This window comes from Ranitomeya variabilis, chromosome 1, assembly GCF_051348905.1.
Source record: "Ranitomeya variabilis isolate aRanVar5 chromosome 1, aRanVar5.hap1, whole genome shotgun sequence".
Classification (NCBI taxonomy): domain Eukaryota; kingdom Metazoa; phylum Chordata; class Amphibia; order Anura; family Dendrobatidae; genus Ranitomeya; species Ranitomeya variabilis.
Genome location: NC_135232.1, coordinates 145,591,854 through 145,608,819, shown reverse-complemented (window position 1 = coordinate 145,608,819; position 16,966 = coordinate 145,591,854). Strand labels below are relative to the sequence as shown.

The window sequence follows — 16,966 nt, the reverse complement described above, 5'->3', positions numbered from 1 at the left end:
AGGGTTCTGTTTGAAGCACAGAGAGCATCATGAAGACCAAGGAACACAACAGGCAGGTCCGTGATACTGTTGTGGAGAAATTTAAAGCCGGATTTGGATACAAAATGATTTCCAAAACTTTAAACATCCCAAGTAGCACTGTGCAAATAGCCAACACTGGATTGAAAGTGGTTGTTTTCTATTCGCCACGACAGCACCCACGGAGAGAGGGGATCCTGTTGTGAATTTGGATTCTGGGCTCCCCCGGTGGCCGCTTGTGGAATTGGACTTGTCATCCTCTTTCCTGTTTCACCTGTTTCCATCAGTAGTGGGTGTCGCTATTTAAGCTCATTTCTCTGGTGGTTTCTTGCCGGTCAACAATGTTATCTGATGCCTCTCAGTGCTTGTTCCTGCTTCTGACAACTACTAGATAAGTTGGACTTTTGTCCATGTTTCGTTTTGCCTATTTGTTCCAGTTCACAGCTGAAGTTTTGTTACTGTGTCTGGAAAGCTCTCGTTGATCAGGGATTGCTACTCTGGTGTTATGAGTTAATGCCAGAGTTTAAGGTAATCTCTGGATGGTGTTTTGTTAGTGTTTTTCTGCTGACCATGAAAGTATACTATCTGTCTTCTGCTATCTAGTAAGCGGACCTCAAATTTGCTAAGACTATTTTCCTGCTGCGTTTGTTGTTTCATCTGAACTCACCGTCATTATATGTGGGGGGCTACTGTCTTCTTTGGAATATTTCTCTAGAGGTGAGCCAGGTCTTATATTTCCCTCTGCTAGCTATTTAGGTCTTAGGCCAGAGCTGGGCATCTAGCCATAAATAGGAAATGCTACCTGGCTATTTCTAGTTGCGCGGCAGGCTTAGTTCATGGTCAGTATAGTTCCATCTTCCGAGAGCTTGTCCCTCTATAGGCTTGCTATGATCTCTGCCTGCAGAGATCATGACAGTTTGACCGGCCCATAAAGTGTTAAAAACCCAGGTTGAGAAAGGAGAGTTATAAGAAGTCTGCTGGAATTGTTTTTTTTTTTTTTTTTTTTCCTCCAGTTTGCCTTGCTGCAGTCTTTTTTCTCTCTCTCCTCCTAATCTCTGTATGGCTCTGTGTGCACCTGACAATAATGGATCTTCAGAGTGTAACTGCGGGTTTGAATAATCTCATCACGAAAGTACAAAATTTACAAGATTTTGTGGTACATGCTCCAGTATCTGAGCCGAGAATTCCTTTGCCGGAGTTCTTCACAGGGAATAGAGCTAGCTTCCAGAATTTCCGAAATAATTGTAAGCTTTATTTGTCCCTGAAGTCTCGTTCAGCTGGAGACCCTGCTCAGCAGGTTAGGATTGTGATTTCCTTGCTCAGGGGTGACCCTCAAGATTGGGCCTTCTCATTGCCAGCAGGGGATCCTGCGTTGCGCGATGTGGATGCGTTTTTTCTGGCCTTGGGCTTGCTTTATGAGGAACCTCATTTGGAACTTCAGGCAGAAAAAACTTTGATGGCACTATCTCAGGGGCAAGACGAAGCTGAGGTTTACTGCCAAAAATTCCGTAAATGGTCTGTGCTTACTCAGTGGAATGAGTGCGCCTTGGCGGCAACTTTCAGAGAAGGTCTCTCTGATGCCGTTAAGGATGTTATGGTGGGGTTCCCTGTGCCTGCAGGTCTGAATGAGTCCATGACAATGGCTATTCAGATTGATAGGCGTCTGCGGGAGCGCAAACCGGTGCACCATCTGGCGGTGTCTATGGAAAAGACGCCAGAAAGTATGCAGTGTGATAGAATTCTGTCCAGGAGCGAGCGACAGAATTTTAGACGGAAGAATGGATTGTGCTTCTATTGTGGGGATTCTACTCATGTTATATCAGCATGCTCTAGGCGTACAAAGAAGCTTGATAAGTCTGTTTCCATTGGCACCATTCAGTCTAAGTTTATTTTGTCTGTAACCCTGATTTGCTCTTTGTCATCCATTGCCACGGACGCCTATGTTGACTCTGGCGCCGCTCTGAGTCTTATGGATTGGTCCTTTGCCAATCGTTGTGGTTTTGATTTAGAGCCTTTGGAGACTCTTATTCCTCTGAAGGGGATTGACTCCACCCCATTGGCTAATAATAAACCACAATACTGGACACAAGTAACCATGCGTATCAATCCGGATCACCAGGAGATTATTCGTTTCCTGGTGCTGTATAATTTACATGACGATTTGGTGCTGGGATTGCCATGGTTGCAGTCTCACAATCCAGTCTTGGACTGGAGAGCAATGTCTGTGTTGAGCTGGGGATGTAAGGGTATTCATGGGGACTTACCTTTGGTTTCTATTTCGTCGTCCATTCCCTCTGAAGTCCCTGAGTTCCTCTCAGATTATCAAGACGTCTTTGACGAACCCAAGCTTGGGTCGTTACCTCCGCACCGTGAGTGCGATTGTGCCATAGATTTGATACCGGGTTGCAAATATCCAAAGGGTCGTTTGTTTAATCTGTCTGTGCCGGAACATGCTGCTATGCGGGAATATATAAAGGAGTCTTTGGAAAAGGGACATATTCGTCCATCTTCTTCTCCCTTGGGAGCTGGGTTTTTCTTTGTCTCAAAAAAGGACGGCTCTTTGAGACCATGTATTGATTATCGGCTTCTGAATAAGATCACTGTTAAGTACCAATACCCATTGCCATTGCTTACTGATTTGTTTGCTCGTATAGAGGGTGCTAAGTGGTTCTCTAAAATTGATCTTCGTGGGGCGTATAATTTGGTGCGGATCAGGCAGGGGGATGAGTGGAAGACCGCATTTAATACGCCCGAGGGCCACTTTGAGTATTTGGTCATGCCTTTTGGTCTTTCTAATGCCCCTTCAGTTTTCCAGTCTTTTATGCATGATATTTTCCGCGATTTTCTGGATAAATTTATGATAATATATCTGGATGATATTCTGATTTTTTCTGATGACTGGGACTCTCATGTCCAGCAGGTCAAGAGAGTTTTTCAGGTTCTGCGGTCTAATTCTTTATGTGTGAAGGGGTCTAAGTGCGTTTTTGGGGTCCAGAAAATTTCCTTTTTGGGGTATATTTTTTCTCCCTCTTCCATTGAGATGGATCCCGTCAAGGTGCAAGCTATTTGTGACTGGACTCAGCCCTCCTCTCTTAAGGGTCTTCAGAGATTTTTGGGCTTTGCCAACTTTTACCGCCGATTTATTGCTGGTTTTTCGGATGTCGTTAAACCACTGACTGATTTGACCAGACATGGCGCTGATGTTGCTAATTGGTCCCCTCATGCTGTAGAGGCCTTTCAGGAGCTTAAGCACCGTTTTGCCTCTGCCCCTGTGTTACGTCAGCCTGATGTGAATCTGCCTTTTCAGGTTGAGGTTGACGCTTCGGAGATCGGAGCTGGGGCAGTGTTGTCGCAGAAAGGTTCCGACTGCTCCGTCATTAGGCCTTGTGCCTTCTTTTCTCGCAAATTTTCGCCCGCAGAGCGGAATTATGATGTTGGGAATAGGGAGCTTTTGGCCATGAAGTGGGCGTTTGAGGAGTGGCGCCATTGGCTAGAGGGGGCTAAGCATCGGGTGGTGGTATTGACTGACCACAAAAATTTGATTTATCTTGAGACTGCCAGGCGCCTGAATCCTAGACAGGCGCGCTGGTCTTTATTTTTTTCTCGCTTTAATTTTGTGGTGTCATACCTACCGGGTTCTAAGAATGTTAAGGCAGATGCCCTTTCTAGGAGTTTTGACCCGGACTCTCCTGGTAATGCTGAACCCACAGGTATCCTTAGGGAGGGAGTAATTTTGTCGGCCGTTTCTCCTGATCTGCGGCGGTCCTTGCAAGAGTTTCAGGCGGATAGACCGGATCGTTGTCCGCCTGATAGACTGTTTGTTCCGGATGATTGGACCAGTAGAGTCATCTCTGAGGTACATTCTTCTGCATTGGCAGGTCATCCCGGAATTTTTGGTACCAGGGATTTGGTGGCAAGATCCTTCTGGTGGCCTTCCCTGTCACGAGATGTGCGAGTCTTTGTGCAGTCATGTGACATTTGTGCTCGGGCCAAGTCTTGTAGTTCTCGGGCTAGCGGACTGCTGTTGCCCTTGCCTATTCCTAAGAGGCCTTGGACACACATCTCGATGGATTTTATTTCAGATCTGCCTGTTTCCCAGAAGATGTCTGTCATCTGGGTGGTCTGTGACCGTTTCTCTAAAATGGTCCATTTGGTTCCTCTGCCCAAGTTGCCTTCTTCTTCTGAGTTGGTTCCTCTGTTTTTTCAGAATGTTGTCCGATTGCACGGTATTCCTGAGAATATTGTTTCTGACAGAGGTACCCAATTTGTGTCTAGATTTTGGCGGGCATTCTGTGCTAGGATGGGCATAGATTTGTCTTTTTCATCTGCTTTTCACCCTCAGACTAATGGCCAGACCGAGCGGACTAATCAGACCCTGGAGACATATCTGAGGTGTTTTGTCTCTGCTGACCAGGATGATTGGGTTGCTTTTTTGCCATTGGCAGAGTTCGCCCTCAATAATCGGGCCAGCTCTTCCACCTTGGTGTCCCCGTTTTTCTGTAATTCGGGGTTTCACCCTCGATTTTCCTCCGGTCAGGTGGAATCCTCGGATTGTCCTGGAGTGGATGCGGTGGTGGAGAGATTGCATCACATCTGGGGGCAGGTTATGGACAATTTGAAGTTGTCCCAGGAGAAGACTCAGCGTTTTGCCAACCGTCATCGTCGTGTTGGTTCTCGGCTTTGTGTTGGAGATTTGGTGTGGTTGTCTTCTCGTTTTGTCCCTATGAGGGTCTCTTCTCCTAAGTTTAAACCTCGGTTCATCGGCCCTTATAGAATATTGGAGATTCTTAATCCTGTTTCTTTCCGTTTGGACCTCCCTGCGTCCTTTTCCATTCATAACGTTTTTCATCGGTCGTTATTGCGCAGGTATGAGGTACCTGTTGTACCTTCAGTTGAGCCTCCTGCTCCGGTGTTGGTTGAGGGTGAGTTGGAGTACGTTGTGGAGAAAATTTTGGACTCTCGTGTTTCCAGACGGAGACTCCAGTATCTGGTCAATTGGAAGGGTTACGGCCAGGAGGATAATTCTTGGGTCAATGCATCTGATGTTCATGCTTCTGATCTTGTTCGTGCCTTCCATAGGGCTCATCCTGGTCGCCCTGGTGGATCTGGTGAGGGTTCGGTGCCCCCTCCTTGAGGGGGGGGTACTGTTGTGAATTTGGATTCTGGGCTCCCCCGGTGGCCGCTTGTGGAATTGGACTTGTCATCCTCTTTCCTGTTTCACCTGTTTCCATCAGTAGTGGGTGTCGCTATTTAAGCTCATTTCTCTGGTGGTTTCTTGCCGGTCAACAATGTTATCTGATGCCTCTCAGTGCTTGTTCCTGCTTCTGACAACTACTAGATAAGTTGGACTTTTGTCCATGTTTCGTTTTGCCTATTTGTTCCAGTTCACAGCTGAAGTTTTGTTACTGTGTCTGGAAAGCTCTCGTTGATCAGGGATTGCTACTCTGGTGTTATGAGTTAATGCCAGAGTTTAAGGTAATCTCTGGATGGTGTTTTGTTAGTGTTTTTCTGCTGACCATGAAAGTATACTATCTGTCTTCTGCTATCTAGTAAGCGGACCTCAAATTTGCTAAGACTATTTTCCTGCTGCGTTTGTTGTTTCATCTGAACTCACCGTCATTATATGTGGGGGGCTACTGTCTTCTTTGGAATATTTCTCTAGAGGTGAGCCAGGTCTTATATTTCCCTCTGCTAGCTATTTAGGTCTTAGGCCAGAGCTGGGCATCTAGCCATAAATAGGAAATGCTACCTGGCTATTTCTAGTTGCGCGGCAGGCTTAGTTCATGGTCAGTATAGTTCCATCTTCCGAGAGCTTGTCCCTCTATAGGCTTGCTATGATCTCTGCCTGCAGAGATCATGACAGGATCCGCCCCTAGGAACAGGAAACCTACAGAGAGATAAAAGGGGCGGCCCCCCCTCGCTCCTCAGTTGGTTTCCTGTTCCTAAAGGGGAACCTACAGAGAAGACTCTCTGAAGCTAATTGCAAGAGGAAAACTTGCCTGGATGCCGCCTGTGCGTCTCTGCTGAGCAACAGGGGCTCCAGAGTGAGTGAACAGAGTCGGGCGTTCCTGTTGGTTCCCCCCTCATCTGTTTTCAGTCGGTGGAGGACAACGATCTCCCTACTGGGACATCGTTGTAAGGGATGGCCGGTGATGCGGTGTGCCTGGGCTAACCAAAATTACCTGAAGGAAGCAGGTTTCCGGACCCGGGTGGCGATACCCTCTGAAGGATGGAGTGGTCATCAGCTGTTTCCCCAGTCCCTCAGGTATGATGGCGACGTGGGTAGTGATAGCGCTGGAAAGCCGGCCGGCTGCGACGCCGGTGCATGCGCAGTAGAGCCGTATCCCGGAAGTGAATCCCTGCCCCCAGGAGGTCAGCAGTCTATTTCCGGGGGAACCGCCATATTGGTTTCCTCTGGGCGGTTTTCTCCATGCCCCCTGACGCTGCACCGATGTTTCAGGTAAAAAAAAAAAAAAAAAAGAGGAAGGGGGAGTGTGTGTGTCCTGCACTATAAAAGGCACAGGAGCAGGGACAGACAGCGCGCTATCATGTCGTCCCAGGAGGAAGTCTCTGTGCGCCCTATGGAGGACCTACTGATTGCCAGTAGTGATGCCAGAAATAAGAATGGTGGACACTCAAAGAGGAGTGATTCCACTGTGAAATCAGGAGGGAGGTCATCCCGTTCCACACCCCAGGCCAGGCAAACCCAGCAACCGGTAGATACAGGTGCTTCTGGGTGAGTGTTCCATAGCTTCAAGAAAGCTTATAAGTATTTCCTCTGCTTATGTTTTAGGCAAAGAGGACGGGGAAAACAAAGCATAAACAGTGTGCGATATGTACTGAGCCTCTGCCCGACTCTTACCTCAAAAAGCTGTGTCAGGCCTGTATAACCAACACCTTGCAGCAGGAGGAGTCTGTAAAAATGAATGACATACGGCTTATAATTCGTGAGGAACTGCAGTCGTTAGGAGGGGGCCCCTCTGTTAATGTGGAAAAGAGGAGTAGGAGAAGGTCATCACCTAAAGCTGACACGTCAGCAGAGAGTGGAGAGGTGGATTCGGATGTGTCTCAGTCGTCTGAATCATCAGGGGAACAGGATTATGTCTGTTTTCCTACTGACGGTGTCAATAACTTAATAAAGTCAGTAAGAAGTACGATGGGGTTGACTGAGTCAAAAGAACCCCAAACGCCTCAGGAACTTATGTTCGCTGGTCTTTCTCAACGGAAGGGCCAGGTGTTTCCCGTAAATCAGGCCATAAAAGACCTCGTCAAAAAGGAATGGGGCAAAGGGCAAAAAGGGTTTGTGCCAATACCCTGTAAGAGACGCTACCCCTTTGATGACGAGGATATGGATTCCTGGGCCAAAGTACCTAAAGTCGATGCAGCAGTAGCATCTACATCTCGCCGTTCCTCTTTACCTGTGGAGGATGCAGGTTCCTTATCCGATCCTATGGATAGGAAATCGGATGCACTCCTTAAAAAATCATGGGAGGCCTGTGTTACTGCTTTCAAGCCAGCAATCTCAGCCACGTGTACCAGTAGGTCTATGCTGGTTTGGTTAGAGCAGCTGGACCAAAATATCAGAAACGGGGTTTCTAGAGAAAAATTACGTGCATCAATTCCCTTGATAAAAGGTGCTGCGGCATTTATATCCGATGCCTCCGTGGATTCTCTCCGCCTGGCGGCCAGAACTGCCAGCCTCTCCAATACTGCTCGCCGAGCTTTATGGCTAAAAAACTGGAAGGGTGATGCCCAGTCTAGATCCAAATTATGTGCCATACCCTGTCAGGGTGAGTACCTCTTTGAAAGTGTGTTGGATGAAATCCTCACTAAGGCGGGTGAGCGAAAGAAGGGCTTCCCTAATCCATTTGTTCCTTCTTACAGAAGGGCATTCAGGAAGCCATCATTTGGCAGAAAGGGAGGCTTTAAAGAATGGAGGAACAAAGAGTTCAGGCAGAAGGGCAATTTGTTCAATAAACGTCCCTTCAAACCAGCTGAAAAATTCCGGGAACCCTATTCCACCAGTGGGCGGTAGACTTCTAGGATTCAAAAATCAATGGAATAAAATAACTGTTAATCCATGGGCCTTGAAATTAATATCCTCAGGCCTCACTCTAGACTTTATTCGTAAACCTCCGGATTCCTTCCTGCTCACCTCCCTAAAATCCAGACTGCAACAGGAGGCACTGGAGATAGAAATTAAGTCCCTTCTTGCCAAACGGGTTTTGATAGACGTCCCGTCATCTCAAACAGGGTTGGGGTTCTACTCCCCCTTGTTTCTGATTACTAAGCCTGACGGATCCTATAGAACCATATTTAATCTGAGAAGACTAAACACGTTCATAAGACCCGTAACATTTAAAATGGAATCTGTTCGGTCAGCTATTAAAAATCTGTTCCCAAACTGTTACATGGTAGTACTGGATCTTAAGGATGCGTATTACCATCTTCCTATACACCAGTCACACCAGCAGTTTCTTCGGGTAGCAGTAGTTATAGACGGGCAAATTCGTCATTTACAATATAGGGCAATGCCCTTTGGCCTGTCCATAGCCCCTAGGGTCTTTACTAAATTGCTGTTGGAGGTAATGTCTTTTCTGCGGTTAAAAGACACTCTGGTCATTCCATATCTGGATGACTTACTAATTGTTGGAAAAAACTCCTTACAGTGTGAACAAAGGTTGGAGGAGGTGGCGTTTTCCTTACAAACGCTGGGCTGGATTGTCAACTGGGAAAAATCCAGACTCCAACCCGTCACTTGTCAGAGATTTCTAGGACTCCTTCTGGATTCAGTGGACCAAATTTGTCGGTTACCTGATGATAAGAAGTCTTCTATTGTTGGCAAAGTAAGCCTGGCAATCAAAAAACGTAGCATGTCTCTGAGAAATGCCATGTCATTACTGGGTTCATTGTCATCTTGTATCCCTGCGGTTAAATGGGGGCAATTCCATACCAGGCAGCTCCAGAAATTTATATTGCAGGAGGACATTAAAAATAAAGGACATTTGGACCGAACAATTTATTTATCATCAGAGGTAGTACACTCCCTTACATGGTGGTTAGATTGGGGAAATTTATCAGAGGGGGTACCTTGGGTCATCACCCCTACTACCATAGTAACCACGGATGCTAGTCCGGAAGGCTGGGGAGCACATTTTAAAGATCAGGTGGTTCAGGGCCTTTGGTCCAGATCAGATTTGTCTAATTCCTCTAATGTAAAAGAATTAAGAGCTATATATTACTCCCTACTCCACTTTCTTCCCCAGCTACGAGGCTCTCACACAAGGGTCCTCTCGGACAACACCTCGGCAGTAGCCTATTTGAATCATCAAGGAGGTACACGGTCAGAAAATCTTATGAAAATCTCATCGGACATCATGACCTTAGCGGAAAGTCATCTGTTGTCCTTATCAGCAGTGCACATCAGAGGCATAGACAATATTCGGGCCGATTTCCTCAGTCGCCATACCCTTCATCAAGGGGAGTGGATGCTCAGCAGAAAGATTTTCAGATTAATAACAGACCGATGGGGAGTACCTCAAATAGACCTGTTCGCAACAAGGTCCAACCGTCAGGTCAAAACTTTTGCCTCCCTTTGCAGACTGGACAACCCGGACATATTCGATGCCCTTCAGGTGCCATGGACATTCGACCTGGCTTATGCATTCCCTCCATGGAACCTATTACCTATAGTAATCAGAAAAATAAGGGAGGAGGGAGCAAGAGTCCTGTTGGTGGCCCCATTCTGGCCCAAAAGGCCATGGTTCTCATGGCTCAGGGCGATGTCAACTACAGACCCTTGGATCCTGCCTCAGTCCAAGGACCTGTTATCTCAGGGACCGTTTTTCCATCCTCGGGTAAAAGGCATGAATCTGACTGTATGGAATTTGAGAGGCACTTACTAACTTTAAGGGGTTTTTCCAGTGGGCTTATAGATACTCTTATGAAGAGTAGGAAGCCGTCTACTACCCAAATCTATGTCAGGGTTTGGAAAAAATTCCTTCAATTTCATACTACACAACTTTCCGCTGAAGTACCTATAAATTCAATATTGGAGTTCTTACAAAAAGGGCTTGAGTTGGGACTGTCTGTAAATACCCTAAGAGTCCAGGTCTCAGCTCTGGGGGCACTCTTTAGTTATGATGTGGCGGGAGATAGATGGGTTTCGCGTTTTATATCAGCATGTGAACGCTCAAGACCTATTCATATACCACAGGTGCCACAGTGGGATCTATCTCTGGTCCTAGATGCCTTGACACAAAGCCCGTTTGAGCCTCTACATGCGGCCTCATTAAAGAACATCTCGCTAAAAACAATACTGTTGGTAGCGTTAGTATCCGCTAGGAGAGTGAGTGATCTCCATGCCTTATCAATTGACCCTCCTTATCTGTCCGTAACATCTGATAGAATAATCTTAAAAACAGACCCTTGTTATCTCCCTAAGGTAGCCACTAGTTTTCATAGATCCCAGGAGATCTTGTTACCTACCTTCTATAAAGACCACTCAACTCCAGAGGAAGCAAGGCTTCATACCCTAGATGTTAAGAGAACTGTTCTAGCCTATTTAGAGAAGACTAGGGACTGGAGGAAGAGTAGGGCTCTTTTTGTGTCTTTCCAGGGGAAAACCAAGGGTTCCAGAGTTACAAAGAACACGCTGTCACGATGGATAAGAGATGCCATAATCCTGGCGTATAAAGCTGGAGGAAGAGAACCTCCAATGCATGTGGGAGCACATTCCACAAGAGCCGTGTCGACCTCCTGGGCAGAAAGGGCGAACGTGCCAATAGACCTTATATGTAAGGCTGCAACTTGGTCTTCACCAAATACCTTCTATAGACATTATAGATTAGATCTATCTGCTGCTTCTGACCTAACCTTTGGGGTTTCGGTTCTGGATTCAGTTAACCCACCCAGTATATAGTCTCTGAAAATCTCTCAGTGGGTGCTGTCGTGGCGAATAGAAAATATCGGATTACGTACCGGTAATGCTCTTTTATAGAGCCCACGACAGCACCCATTCAAATCCCTCCCTTTTTCTTTTCTTTAGTTGCACGTGGTGTCTTAATAGGGAGATGTATATAATAGAGTAATATGATATGAGCTTGTAAATATGTATATATGCCTAAAATCCTGTTAAACTAAAAAACCTGGCGGCGGTTCCTCCTTATTCTCTGTAAAACAACTGAGGAGCGAGGGGGGGCCGCCCCTTTTATCTCTCTGTAGGTTTCCTGTTCCTAGGGGCGGATCCCCTCTCTCCGTGGGTGCTGTCGTGGGCTCTATAAAAGAGCATTACCGGTACGTAATCCGATATTTCATCGGTATTTTTTCCACCTGTGTTTTTGTCATCATTAATCGGGTCCGATGCGCCCTGCTAGTGCATTTATTTGGAGGCTTCAGCAGGTAATCATCTCTGCTTTTTTTTCTGTGATTTTTTTCAATTTTCTGGAGGATTTTTAAGTCCTCTTTTTGTGTCTGTGAGCTTTTACAAAATGATTTCCAAAACTTTAAACATCCCAAGGAGCACTGTGCAAGCGATCATATTGAAATGGAAGGAGTATCATACCACTGCAAATCTACCAAGTTTCCACAAAAAAATGATTTTTTTTAGCCCACAATTTTTAATTTCACAAGGGTAACAGGAGAAATTGGACCCCAAAGGTTGTTGTCCAATTTGTCCTGAGTATGCTGATGCCCCATATGTGGGGGTAAACCACTCTTTGGGTGCACGGTAGAGCTCAGAAGGGAGGGAGCACCATTTGACTTTTTGAACACAAAATTGGCTGGAATCAATGGTGGCGCCATGTCACGTTTGGAGACCCACTGATGTACCTAAACAGTGTAAATTCTAGCTCCAACCCTAAACCCAACACACCCCTAACCCTAATCCCAACCCTAATCGCAACCCTAACCCCAACACACCCATAACCCTAATCCCAACCCTAACCATAACCCTAATCACAACCCTAACCCTAACACACCTCTAACCCTAATTTCAACCATAACCCTAACCACAACCCTAACCCCATCACACCCCTAATGCCAACCCTAACCACAAACCTAACCCTAATCCCAACACTAACCCTAATCTAAAACCTAACCCTAATCCCAACCCTAACCCTAATCCAAATCCTAACCCTAATCCTGACTCTAATCCCAACCCTAACCCTAATCCCAACCCTAACCCTAAGAACAACCCTAATCCCAACCCTAACCCTAATCCCAACCTTAACCCTAATCCCATCCAAACCCTAACCTTAATCCCAACCCTAAGTTAGCCCCAACCCTATCCTTAACTTTAGCCCCAACCTTAACCCTGACAATAGTCCTAACCCTAACTTTAGCCCAACTCTAACCCTAATGGGAAAATGGAAATATATTTTCATTTTATTATTTTCCCCTAACTATTGGGGTGATAAAGGGGGGATTGTTTTACTATTTTTTTTATTTTGATCACTGTGATAGGGTTTATCACAGTGACCAAAATGAACCAATAGGGAAAATCTCCCACTGTTGCCAGGTGTTGGCTGTCAGATCTCAGCATACACCCACCATTTTCTCCTGGAAGAAGCTGGAGGTACAGGGGACTTCAGGGGGCCATGGAGGTACAATGGAGATACCGAGGGGATCGGAGACCCTATTTCTTTCTCCTCTGATGTGCGTTCACATCAGCGGAGAGAGAAATTAAATGGCAAATCACACTTTTTTTTTGCGGCCGCCATTATACAGTTAATAATGGCGATTGCAGCCCCGGGGTCGGTAAAAAACAACCCGAATCATGTTCTCTGGGGTCTCGGCTACCCCTGCAGCCAAGACCCTGGAGAAAATCTGACTCTGGGGGGTGCTATACACTTTTTCCACAGCACCGTTATTAACAGAGCTGTGGTTTAAGTACCCTTGACTACCGCCATTAAAAGGCGTATCGGCGGTCGTTAAGGGGTTAAAAAGTAAAGCTCAAAAGTAAAGCTTAGCACACAAAAAGGCAAGCTCTCATATAGGTTTGTCAAAGAAAAAAAAAAGTTGTGTCTCAGAAAATGGCGATAAAAAAGCATTTTTCTTTTCTTTTAAAGTTCAGAACTTTTTAAATTAGAAAATTGTAAAGAAACAAACAAAAAAAACAATACCTATTTGGTATTGCCATAATTGTACTGGCTTGGAGAATTATATTGTCTAGTCATTTTTACTGCAGAATAGCCCCAAATACTATGACAGACAGAATTGTCAGAATTGATTTTTACCATTTAACCTCACTGGGAATATTTTCTCCCATTTTTCAGCACATTATACAGTAAAGTGAATGCTGTCATTCAAAACTACAACTACAGCTGCAAAAAGCAAGCCCTCATACAGTTATGTCAATGGAAAAATAAAAAGTTAATACTCTTGGAAGAAGAGGAGGAAAAAATGAAAACATAAAACTGAAAATTGGCTGCATTCCTTAGGGAGTAGTCGGAGTCTGTCAGAGCTACATTTCGTTATTAAGTAAGCACTTCTGCATGTAGGATAACATGCCCTGAAAAGACGCGTACCTGTAGTTCTATCATCTGTGGCAAACTTTTGAAAAAAATGAAGTCATTAACATTCAACCTAGATGCTCTCTGCATTGTATGTGGATCAGAACACATTTTCGAGTGTTTCTGCTCGTATCACCGTGACCACACAGGTATTTGCCCCTCACAGCATTGTTCAGCTTTACTAAGCATTTTGGCTATACCTGTTATCCTGTACTCTTCTTGCACTTAGTCTTTGCACTGCCTTTAGGGTCTCCTACCGCCATTATGGACATATGTATTTGTTCATTATGATCGGATTACCCATTGTGGTTGTACAATTGAATACGTCCATTGCACATGCACTTTTTTCTGCTCTACACCTAGTGCTACAGCATTTATGGAGTCCTATGGATCTTTTCTGCCTTTTAATTACAACTAGGTTTAAGGCATATGATATGCTGACATCCCATTACACTTAAGTTTTAAGTGACACACATGGACCCTGTTGTCTTAATTTGTATTTTTGGTGCCCTCTTCTTTTACACTTTGCAGGCTATATACATATGTTCTATGATTATATTATGTATCTATTTACACATGTAATCATAACCTGCAATCAAATACTGTATGTGTACTTGTGTGTACATATATATACATGTATTTTTGCACCACTTTGAGTGCACCCCTCTTTATTACTTGTGTGTCATGTTCTAATTTACGTCAGCAATCTGTGGTCACCTGTATAACGGGCACTTTGTGTTGGTAACACCGTGCTCTTATCTCTTGCTTTCCTTTTTGTCTCCAATAAATTTTGTACCGAATTACCTATTGAACTGAAATGAGCAGTTTGTTATAGTATTGGAGCATGTGCAGAACAGGAAGATCGCCAACTGCAGAATGCCTCTTCTGCGCATATACTATACCACTATGACCTGCACATGTGCTTAATTTACTGAGGGAGAGTTCTCCAGAATGCCATACCTAATTTGCATAATAATTAAGATATTGTTTTCTTGATTGTGGAACTACAAGTATGGTTTTTTCAAGGCATGCTGCACTATGTTGAGATATGTTTCCTTTATTATGTAATTTTGCTCTGACAAATTCCCTTTTAAACGACATCATATTCTTTTCAATTGGGCTTCAAAAGACAGCTTTTCAAGCCAAATAAAATCTGTTGCAAAACTGTGGTAGATTGGGCATTTTACTAATATGCAACATCTTCAAAATGCCACCAATACAAATTATGTCAGCTGAACATGCCAATATCTACAGGTTTAACGGACAGTCTAATGTGTATGAAGGTACCGGCAGTGTGATGGTTGGGTGACATGTTGATCAGACACATCTGATTTCGGACTGCCGATCACATTGTTATACAGGCAGTAAATCACCGGCTGCCTTGATAGTCAGCGACTTTCTTATAGAGAACACAGGAGTATTAGGTCAAAAGAGCACTCCAATGTATGGGAGAGTAGACTGAGCTTGATGTCCGCCAAAGGATCGGCCAAAGCATCATTCGGCCAACAGTCATCTAATGCATATGACTGGCTTTAGAAAGAAGTCCTCATTTGTTAAAGTCACACATGGAAGCATAATATATGTCATAGTGGCTATTTCATTTGAGGAAACTTATATTTCTGGTTCTGCGTGATAACAAATTAAATTTGCAAAGCCATCAAACTGAATACAACCCAGACATAGAAAGTGTCAAGCAGAATAAATGGACTTTTAATAATTGCACAAAGATCTTTTAAGCAGGTGTGCACCACATATCATTGACTATGATGTCAGGAAAAAGGCCTCCTGGCATTCAGGCTGTGAGTGTTATGATCCAAGCATGACGTCGTCTTGAAAACCTTATGTTACCTCAATCTTGTTTCATAAGTTGGACCATGGACAGTAAATTAGCACACAATACAAATACCAAATGTTCTTCATCATGTAGTGTATTGTGAAAACCCATCCAAAGATTACAGCATTATAAGGAAAAATCATAACATCCAGGATGTGTTTATTTTTAATCCTACATTTCTAAATATCCGTGGACAAGAATTGTTGTAATTAAGCTGTTATTCTGAAAATGCTTTAGATTTGTAGACTTTAGCATATATAACTCATAACATAGAACATACCTTTCTATAGCCAGATACACACAAACTATCGCATTCTCAAATGAGTCATATCAATAAATTGCAGACATGACTGTGTCCACGTGCTGCTTCGTGTGCCCATACACATCATAGATGAGAGCAGAAGGTGTCTGCCATTAAAATAAGCACTGTCTTCTCTGACAAACTAATTAAGCTATTGTGAAAAACTGATAAAACAGCTTCAGGCTTATGCTGGGGTGGATTTTGTTTGGCAAACAGCACATGGTGCTTTATTAATTGTTAACCGCTACTTAATATTGGACTCTATGACTACTTTGGTTTGTTTAACCATGCTGTACTGTTTCGGTCTATTTGACCCCCCAAAAAAGTTTGTAAAGCGGCAAATTATTTATTATGAGGATCTGCAAATCATGGTTAGGTGAGTTTGTTTATGGGGAAGAGTTGTTATTATGAGTGTTTTTTTAATTTTAACTTTTTTTTATTTGAAATAATGATTGTTAAAGATGTACTGTGCTGGTCAATATGATCCGATAGTGTTTTATACAGATCTCCCACCATATTTTCAGACACATAAATGATGTATAGCATCATTGTAGATTTCTATTGCATTTACTATTATTTAACGATTTTCTCCAGTCCCTGCAGGTCTGTGCTCTCAATACATTTGCAATTTGCAATTTACGGCAGATGGATGGGCTTTGAGTACGGGTCTGTTTCACTGTAGTATATAAGCTCTTATAGCTGATAAACTGCTTAGTGTTTGCTGCAAATTTATTATTACTATTATTATTATTGTTTATTCATACAGTGCTAGTTTATTCTACAACGCTGATTTTACCCCTTCAAAGTCATGAGTGTCCACTATTTCGAAGTTGGCGAAGATGCCCATTGAGTGAAGCTGAATTGGAAAAGCTTGCCAATGACTCAGATTCTGAAGAAGATATCCAATTGGACAAAGTGTCCTAAGATAAGGACCACAAGAATCCTGATTCTGAAGTTGAATCTGATGAGGTATGTTACTCAGACAACTAGTCCGATGCAAGCAATTCAGTCTAAAAGCAAAAATGTAATTTGGAACTTGCAGCCTTCTGCCCAGGCAGGAAAATGGTCCTCTGCTAACATCAGATAATTCTCTAATAACTAGTCGCTACTACAGAAGTTTGGAATAAATGGATAGAGATTCTTACTAAATTATATAATACTGAAGAAAATGTCACTGTGGATGAACAACTTGTCATTCCGAGGTAGGTGCCCACAATATACCGAGTAAGCCAGCAAAGTATCGCTGATATGGACACTTTGTGACAGCAACAGTCCATATGCTCTAAACGCTCGGGTATATAC

At 44.0% G+C, this 16,966-nt stretch overlaps 1 protein-coding gene across 1 annotated transcript; it reads left to right on the top strand.

Annotated features, from left to right (window-relative positions):
* The first annotated feature begins 6,566 nt into the window (after positions 1–6,566).
* Positions 6,567–16,588, top strand: LOC143793691 (uncharacterized). The gene is made up of 4 exons (XM_077280730.1): positions 6,567–6,734; positions 6,812–7,808; positions 7,903–8,698; positions 16,495–16,588. Exons 1-4 carry the CDS (start codon positions 6,567–6,569, stop codon positions 16,586–16,588), a joined length of 2,055 nt encoding a protein of 684 aa, XP_077136845.1.
* Positions 16,589–16,966: the final 378 nt, after the last annotated feature.